Source organism: Jatropha curcas, chromosome 9 (assembly GCF_041381405.1).
Source record: "Jatropha curcas cultivar XTBG-Jc1 chromosome 9, XTBG_Jcur_1.0, whole genome shotgun sequence".
NCBI classification, from domain to species: Eukaryota; Viridiplantae; Streptophyta; class Magnoliopsida; order Malpighiales; family Euphorbiaceae; genus Jatropha; species Jatropha curcas.
The window spans coordinates 23,275,882-23,285,860 of NC_143159.1; the positions used below are offsets into that span (position 1 = coordinate 23,275,882).

Sequence of the window (9,979 nt, forward strand, 5' to 3'; positions counted from 1 at the left end):
ATCCATTCAAATTAAATCTTACATTATCCGCTTCTAGCTCTTTATTCTCTACTAAGGAATTCAAAGATTTAACTTAAAACGTACCTTTTTATCGAAGGTCCAGATTACTCTATCCTCGATGCCAATTAGAACCAAGACTCTGTTTAGATTTGCTTTTAGTTGCTGCCAATACACTTTTTCAAAGCTCCTAAGGTCACGAATCCAAGTTATTTCCCAACTCCATCTTCCGTTAGTAAAATAATCATAATTATAGATATTTTCTCTTTTATTAGAGGCTATTCTATACAGCCTACGGTAAACTGTACATATAGAAATGTCAAACAGCCAAGGATCACTCCAAAAATAAATTTATATTTCATTGCCAATAATCCACCGAAATCCAAATCTGAATATACATTGAGAGGTGACGAGTTTTCTAAGGCTACAATGTCATGCCAATTTCATGATAGTTTCCGCAAACATTCTTTGTTCAAACCTGGTTTAAGCATAGCTTTAGAGCCGTATTTTGAAATCAGAATTTTCTTCCAAAGGAAATCGGGTTCTAGTTTGATTCTCCACCACCATTTTCCCAACAAAGACTTGTTTTTTTTCTTTCGAAATCGGAACCCCTAGGCCACCACATTTTTTGCTAATGCCTATATTTTTCAAAGAAACCCAGCACAAATATTTTTCATTTTCAATACCTCAACCCCACATGAAAGCTCTTTGGATAGATTCAATTTTTCTTATAACCTTCGCAGGAGCTTTAAAAATGGACATATAATATAAAGGCAAGGAGGAGAAGATAGATGTGATAAGAGCTATCTTACCTCCCATCGAAAAATAATGTGCCTTCCAAGAGAACAATTTAGCTTCAAACTACTCTATAACTGGTTTCCAAGACTGAAAATTTTTTGGGCTACAACCAACTGGAATTCCCAGATATTTACAAGGTGATTGCCAGCTAGACAATTTAGGAGACCAAAGAAACGATCTAAAACTTCATTGCTCAAGTTTACATAAAACATTCTGCTTTTTTGGAAATTAATCTTTAACCTTGATAAAAATTGATAACACATTAGCACCTTTTTAAAATTAATTACTTGTTCTTCATTAACCTTGTTGAAAAGCATTGAGTCATCGGCGAACTGGAGGTTGGATACTGTAATGTCATCGTCTCCCACGCAAAATAGATTTTCTGATAAGAACATTGAGCCCTTCTGCTATGATTAGAAATAAGAAAGGGGATAAAGGATCTCCCTATTTAAGGCCTCGAATCATATTAATTTCTTGAGTTTGGCTCCCATTTACTAAGATTGATAATTTGAAACTTTGAAGGCATTTTGAGATCCAACCTCACCATTTAATTCAGAATCTTATTTTTCTCCATCATATTCAAAATAAAATTCCAATTTACCAAATCGTAAACCTTTTTGAAATCAACGTTGAAAAGGAAGCCTTTAGCCTTTAACCTTTTTGAAATCAACTTTGAAAAGGAAGCCTTTAGCCTTTCGCTATTTAAGATGACGTAGAATCTCATTTCATATCAAAAGACCATCTGAAATCTATCTTCCTCTGATGAAAATGATTGATTCTCACCAATAATGGATTGCATAACTTTCCTCAACCTCAAAGCCAAAACCTTTGAAAGTATTTTGTAAATACTTCCTATTAGAAAAATGGATAATATTCTCGAATCCCAGCAGAATAGATATGGACATGAATATATAAATCTTCGTGGATTGGATATAGATTTTGCATAATCCTATCCGAATTCAATCCATAATTATCTCTATATTTTTGAGACAGTTTTTAAAAGCAAAAATATTAAATAAAAGATAAGAAGAATTATTATTTATTTTAATATTTGAACAAATTAAGTATTTATCTTTTATCTAGATGAAGATAGAGACATTTTCTAGAACTTTACTATTTTAAGCGGCACTTATAGATATACATACGTACATGAACTAAAGTTTTGAAATTTGGACTTTGAACTTGACCATTGGTATTCCTCGTCATTGTCTTTTTTGTTACTACTATCAAATATCAACACTTTACACTTGGTCACCATTCTCTATATTTTTATCTTCTGCAAACAAATCTACTTTTGTTTTTTGTGGGAATAGTGAGATATTCCAAATTTATATTCCTTATTTTCAACTTTAATATTTTTAAAAGAATTGTGTTGTTTACAAAATAACAATAAATAGTGGATTATAAATTCTTTACATCTCCATTGCTAAACGACGTCGTTGAAACCTCAACTGACTACAAAAGCCGTCGTGCCTATAAACACAACTCCGGTGATTGGAAGTCCCCTTTTCATAATTGGCAGTCAGTCGATGGCTACTGCAGCCATTTCCATATGCAATTATTATATATATTGGAAAATTAAGTTAAATGTGATAATATTTGACACAAAAATATTTTATTCCCAAATTATTTGTGAAGGTACTTCGTATTTTTATGTCTCTAAATTATATCACTATTATTGAAATTCATTATTTATTTCTATTATATGTTATTTCTAAATGAAAGGCCTCAATAATTGATGTAATTAACTATTAAATACTAACTAATGTATTAGAAAGGAATAAGGCTCAATTTATCCTCTAAATTTGGGCAAATATACAATTTTAGTTCAAAGATTAACTTGTTTTACAATTTGCCCCTTAAACTTGCACTAAAAGAACAAAATGTCTAAATTTTTTTATAATTTTAACTAAAAAATTATTTTAAAATATAATAAAATTTTAAAATTTATTGATTTAAAAATAATTTAACAAATATTTGATTTAGAAAGAATTATACAATTAGAAAAGATTGATTATATTGAAATATTTGGTTAGAAAAAAATTATTATTTTTATTATATTTGATTTATATCAAATATTTAATTATTTTTAATCATATTTGATTATATGAAATAATTTATTTATTTTTCTAATAAAATTAGGCATCTTATATTTTTTAATGTAAATTTAAAGGATAAATTGTATAAAAATTAAATTTTGAACAAATTATCTATTGTGTTCAAATTCAGCTACAAATTCAACATTTTTCCTTGTTAGAAAAAGTAAAGACCGAAAAATGCATTTTAGCATTTGATAGTCTTTTGTTTTTTATGATCGAGACAAATTTTCTATAGCTGGCATGGCAGGCATAATTTATACTGACCATATATAATATAAATATATAAATAATCAAATGTATAGATAGAGAAGGCAAAAATTCTTTCAGAAAAAAGATAAGAATTGAAGAAATATCTATTTCATCGAGTGTTAGACTTGTACATTATCGTTTGGGAGATATTCCGTTCTCTTGCAAAGATAAATTCAGAGGGTATTCTTTAATGTGCGGGGACGACAATATGTAAACTATTAAACTAGTAAAAATTATTAATGTTCTTAAGCTCGTTAAACTAGTAAAAATTACTATTATGGTCAATAAAAATCGAATTTGAGACCTCTTAACCTTTATATAAATGATAAGACTAATCACATTATATCTGATTGGCATTTCAATTAATTTTTTAATATAAAAAATTAATTGTGTAATACCCATCTAAATTTTATTTTTGCTGCAATTTATTCTACCATGGCTGATTCTTCTAACTCTTAATTTAGTAAAGTCTGGTTAGACTCTAATCATTTGTACATGCTCTACCATGAAAAATAAAACTTCAATGCCAACAAAGAAGGTTTTTGGTAAGAATTAAAAAAATAATTACCATCTATCTCAGAATCGACGGTAACTTATGAAGATAGTTATTATATTTTGAGACGAAATAATTTTATATTTTGAGACAAAACAACTACTCTAAAACGGCTTACATTTGGGAGGAGAAGAGTACATACTTTCTCCTTTAGCATGGTTTAGGAAAATTTTAAAATTATAAATAATAGCTCTGTAGTTATCTTTTGTCATATGACACAATTTTAAGCACTTACACCATATTTTGTATGGTGTAATCAACCATATAATAGAATGAGGATTACATTACATGTGATTTATTGTTTGATAGACTTTTTTTGGACAATGTAATATAATTGAGATTACATGTATAATCTTCATTACTTAAATTAATGTAATATTTATTGCATCAAAAAACACGTGTATTGTCCGTTACTTCACATATATGTGATGCTAATTACATTAATCTATCTCAATAAAAACTTTATAATTGAAGTTTATTTAACACTATTACCTCACCACCACATCCACCGTCACCGTTCCACCACCACCTCAGCTACCACTACCACTATTGCTTCACCACCATCACCTCGAACATAGCCTTAGAGGTAGAATTAGGAGATGCAAACTTTGCATTCAACACTTTTTTTTCTTAAATATTTTTTAGTATTGTTTTTGTTAAGGGTTACTTAATGTTTTTTTTTTTTTTAAAGACTACTTAATGGTTTTTTGTTATTTTTTTTCTAATCTTTTTTAAATTATGAATTATTTTTTATAATTTTTTATATATATTCTGGATCAACATATAAATAATTAATAAAATAAATTTTTATGCATAAATAAAGATAGATAAAATAATATCAATAATAAGAAATTACTATCAAATTAGATCAAAATACCTTTTTTTTTTTTTTTAAAGAAAGATAAACTACCTTGTAATATGAGAATTCTAATCAAATATAATACTAACTTGTATGACAAGCAATTTCTAAGCATGTAGGCATCATTCCTATTTTTTCCATATACTTCTACATTCAAATGCTGAAAAAATTAAATTCTTATAGAAAATAAAATATTTTAAATTATATAACAATATTTGTTTTCATAATTATGTTATTTTCCTATAAAATTTTTATTGTTATCTAAATACTACAATTTACTTTTCTGAAGTTTTACTCCTCTAGAAAATTAATTTTTTAAAAGAAAGTTGAATTCTGATAACTAAACACCATCTTAAAGCAAGTTTTGAACTGATAATTTCATTATAATCAAGAGTTAATTTTTTGTGACTGTTTTCTAAAAAGAAAAATATTAAAAGTTTAAGAATTTAGGTTCCGTTTGTTTCTGTAAAATAATTTACGGGAAAATATTTTCACGATTTTCCGTTATTTGGGGCGTTCAGAAAAATAAGTCAATGGAAAATATTTTCCTGGTCAAAGGAAAATTAAGTCATTTTTTAAAGAAAATAACTTCCTATTTTCGAAAAAGTAAAAAATTTTCCGACATTAACAAATTCTATAAATCCATATTTTTTAATTTATTAATCATATAATCTATATCATCAGTCACCGTTTATCACGGGCCACCGCCACAAGCTGCCACCTCTATGGCCACAGGCAGCCACCAACACGGCCACAAGCAGCCACCGCCACCGGCGGCTTTTATAATTTACATTTTTTTTCATTCTTTTCATATTTAACAATAAAATTTATAAATTATAAAATTTCTATTATTATTAATATTTTTTATGGTCTTATGAGATAAAGGTTTTAATATTTCTAATTAATTTTCAATATTACAACCAAACAACGAAAATAAGTCATTTGAAAAGTATTTTTCATCAAAATATGTTTTAGCAAATTATTTTCGTACAAGTTATTTTACTGAACAAACAGAGCATTAGAGAACAAAAGAAAAGGAGATAAATGGAACGGGAGTTCATGGGTACTTGATATTATCTATTGAATATTTTGATTTTTTTAACAAAAAAATCTATAGCAAAATGCCCTTAATTGGATATTATCTATTGAATATTTTAAATTTTTAAGAAAAAAAAAATCTATAGCAAAATGTCCTTAATTGGAAAATTTTTAAAAGACATCCTATAACTTTACTATTTTAAGGGGTAGGCATATACGTACAGAAGTCAATTTTCAAATTTGTACTGTGGCCCTGATAATTAGTATTCTTGTTTTTTTCTCATTGTTTTTTTTAATATTATATTATGTTATAAAAATATAAATATGAACAGTTTACACTTGGTGAGTATTCTGCTAAGTTTGATACTTTGAAGCGGTGGACCAAATAAGGAAAATAAAGTTTAAGCTATTGGCTGTTGCTGTCTCACGGAAGCAGATATGGCAATCACTAGCACGTCCCGCTCCGAATCACCGGACATCCAATCTCCACTCCTAAGCGACACCGTCGAAGCGTCCGTCGACTACAAAGGCCGCCCAGCCTATAAATCCAACTCCGGTGGCTGGAATTCCGCCTTCTTCATAATTGGTATAAAATTTATCTCTTGACGCCTCTAATAGTTCAATTACATTAATGGTTTTTTTTATCTGTATGTTGCGATAGGAGTGGAAGTTGCAGAGAGATTCGCGTATACCGGAATAGATTCGAACCTAATTACGTATTTGACGGGGCCGCTTGGTCAGTCGACAGCTACTGCAGCGGAGAATGCGAACGCGTGGTCCGGAACGGCGTTATTGCTGCCTCTGTTAGGTGGATTTATTGCAGATTCTTTTCTCGGGAGATACCACACCATTCTTGTTGCGTTTCTTATCTATGTTTTGGTAAATTTCTTCCTCTAATTTTGTTTTTAATCTATGGAGTTTCAGTTTCTTCCTCTCTTAGTGGAGAAGATGCAAATGGTCTGTAGCTGTAGATAACATTTCTTCCTTAGCAGATAATTAAGGCTACAGTTCATAATTGACTATCCTCCAAATTATTTCAAAAAGCAGATAATTAAGGCTACAGTTCATAATTGACTATCCTCCAAATTAGCTGTTGAAATCGCAGCGCTCCTTGTAGCTATTTGGCACCACTCCAAACTTAACCTTCTCTTGTTGTCAGAGAATCCAGAGCTTTTGCTGTTAGCGGTAGGTTGCTAACAGTTGTTATTGTGAAGTTGTATCGAGCAGGTTGGTGGGTTTGGTTCGGTTTGAACAAAGTAACCGAGCGTTTTAAATAAATTTAAATCAAACTAAATATTTAATTTGGTTTGATTTAACCGTTTAGATGGTTTGGAAAAAGAAAAATTAAGTTTTCTCCGTTTATCTAGTTAACAAGAAAAAAGAAATTAACATTATATTAAACATGGAAAATAAATTAACACAAATTATGCCATGAAATACACATAATTTTAAATAGATATTGAAAGTTTTTAAATTAATATCTTATTTGTTTATTCTTAGTATGGTATATAAAAGGTTATATATTCAATAAGAGGTTAATTAAACAATTTATAAACATAAAAATTAAATTTTGTATTTTACATTTATTACTAAAGAAATTATAAAAATATATATTTTTGCTCACAATATAATTTTGTGTGTATATATATATATATATATATATATATATATATATATATTAATCTAATTTTCAATGAATCTTTAACATTTGAACTTTGTATTATCCCCTCAAAAAACAAAAACTTTGTATAAAATAATTATATAATTTATATAATTCATATGAAATTATTGGTCAATTATTATCCAATATAAATTAATTTCATAATTTACTATTCATTATAAAGTATTCAAAGCAAAGGAAAATTTCATTCAAAAAAATTAAATTCAATTTAAAAATTCAAACATATATATATAATGGTTTGATTCGGTTTGGACGGTTTTAACCTCAAAATAGTAAACCAAACCAATTGATTTTTAAATTTTATAAAATCAAATCAAATCATCAATTTTTTACAATTGCAATTTTAGCTTGTTTGGGTCAGTTTGAACGGTTTGGGCAATTTGATGAACACTCTAGTATTGAGTTTTTTTATTCAGTTTGAATTTTCAAAAAGACCTAGATAGTTGAAATTTTAAGGTAGTAAATTGAACCGAACTAAGTCTTATGGAACCGAAAATCCAGAAATAACCATGGAACTAATTGAATTAACTGAAATTTCAATATATATATATATATATATATCCTTTCAAAAAAAAACATATTTATATGTATTATTTTAATAATATTATAATATTTTGTTTTTTTATAATCAGAATCGAACTGAATTAAATTGAATCAAATTATTAAAATAAAAATCAAACCACAAATAATTAAAAAATCAGATCTGATTCGGTTTTTGTTAAGCAAACAGAATGGTTCCTAAAAATTGAACCGAACACATTCCTTTTGAGAGCCTGCACACTATCTACTTGGTGTTCGTCCATTTAATTGGTGGGATATATCTACCTGATAGCGGGCTGCTACTATTTTCCACCACTTCCTAAAAAGTTGCACAGATCCATAAAATAAAATTAGTCCTAACTCTGCTTTTTCATTGCTTTAGTTTTAAGATTTATGCCATGTTTTGAATTTAATCTCAGGGACTTGGCTTGTTGGCTGCATCGGCTATACTCACTTCTCCCAGTGCTTCTGATTGCCCAAACACTAAAAATGACGCGTCTTGTTCTCCATATTCAATTCAAGTCGTTTTATTCTTCTTTTCTCTCTACTTGGTAGCACTTGGCCAAGGTGGACAAAAACCTTGTATTCAGGCCTTTGGAGCAGATCAGTTTGATGGACAAGACCCAGAGGAGCAGAAAGCCAAAAGCTCATTTTTCAATTGGTTGTATTTTGGCACTTGTGCTGGCATCTTAGCAACACACCTAATATTAGTATACATCCAAGACAACCTTAACTGGTTTCTTGGATTTGGAATCCCATGTATTATGATGGTCATTTCACTATTCATCTTCTTACTTGGAGCTAAGACATATCGTTATAGTGTAAAAGTAGAAGATAGAAGTGCATTTTTGAGAATTGGTCAGGTATTTATTGCAGCAATTAGGAATTGGCGAACTTCCCCTTCTGCAGTAGATTTAGAGGAAGAAGCTTGTGGAACACCACCTCACTCTAGTTCAGAGCAATTCAAGTAAGAGAAGTAACTTGTTTTTTTTTTTTTTTTTTTTTTTCCATGGGGACCCTTGCAGCTCTTTAATATATCAATTTGTATACTCTTAATTGCCAGGTTCCTAAACAGAGCCCTGCTTGCACCAAGTGGCTCAAAGGAAGATGTGAAGGTGTGTAGCCTTGGTGAAGTTGAAGAAGCTAAGGCAGTACTTAGGCTTGTTCCAATATGGGCTACAAGCTTGCTATATGCTGTTGTGTTTGCACAATCCACAACTTTCTTTACTAAGCAAGGAAAAACTATGGACAGGTCCATTACAAAGGGTTTCGCCATACCACCAGCTTCACTTCAATCTTTTAGCACCATTGCTAGTGTTTTATTCGTTCCAATCTATGACCGTGTCTTTGTTCCTGTTGCAAGGGCTTTAACTAGGAAAACTTCTGGCATTACAATGCTTCAGAGGATTGGAATTGGGATGGCTTTATCTTCTCTCTCTCTGGTAATTTGTGCCCTGGTTGAGATGAAGAGGCTCGAAATTGCTCGAGAATATGGATTGGTCGATATGCCAAATGTGACAGTTCCGATGAGCGTGTGGTGGTTAGTTCCTCAGTACGTCTTGTTTGGAGTATCTGATGTGTTTACGATGGTTGGTCTGCAAGAATTCTTCTATGATCAAGTACCTAGTGAATTAAGAAGCGTAGGCCTTTCTCTCTACCTTAGCATTTTTGGTGTAGGAAGCTATATAAGCAGCTTTCTTGTCTCTGCTATTGAGAAAGCCACTGGTGGGGAAGGCCGTGACAGTTGGTTCGCTAATAATATGAATCGAGGGCATCTCGATTATTTCTATTGGCTACTTGCAGGTATGAGCACAGTACAATTGCTTGCTTACTTCTATTTTGCTAAAAGTTATGTCTATAAATCGACGGCTTCTTCCGATGAATCGTAATGTAATATAATCAAATGCAATGTATATTTTAAAAATACATTTGATTATAGCGCATTTACATTTTATTACAACATATAAAATGAAGCATTAATGTGAATGCAACATTGTAAATACGATACTTCTGTTGTACTATTGCAATTGTTATATGCTATGGCAGGGAAAAAATAAGAGGAGAATGTACAGATAAGTAATTACTTGTACGATAATGTAATTTTAATTCATTTGTATTCAATTAATAATTTACTATTATATGCTTAGACATTATATTACATTTCA

At 29.8% G+C, this 9,979-nt stretch overlaps 1 protein-coding gene across 1 annotated transcript; it reads left to right on the forward strand.

Moving 5' to 3' along the window:
- The first annotated feature begins 5,926 nt into the window (after positions 1–5,926).
- Positions 5,927–9,979, forward strand: LOC105643994 (protein NRT1/ PTR FAMILY 5.10). Its single transcript, XM_089726001.1, has 4 exons — positions 5,927–6,179; positions 6,255–6,472; positions 8,234–8,781; positions 8,878–9,979. Exons 1-4 carry the CDS (start codon positions 6,032–6,034, stop codon positions 9,701–9,703), a joined length of 1,740 nt encoding a protein of 579 aa, XP_089582127.1. The 5' UTR covers positions 5,927–6,031; the 3' UTR covers positions 9,704–9,979.

Bases quoted from the DNA above. Each gene is read 5' to 3' on its own strand.
- LOC105643994 (XM_089726001.1), top strand. From the start codon at position 6,032: ATGGCAATCACTAGCACGTCCCGCTCCGAATCACCGGACATCCAATCT. The intron at 6,180-6,254 runs GTATAAAATTTA...ATGTTGCGATAG, and splicing joins TTCCGCCTTCTTCATAATTG to GAGTGGAAGTTGCAGAGAGA. The intron at 6,473-8,233 runs GTAAATTTCTTC...ATTTAATCTCAG, and splicing joins CGTTTCTTATCTATGTTTTG to GGACTTGGCTTGTTGGCTGC.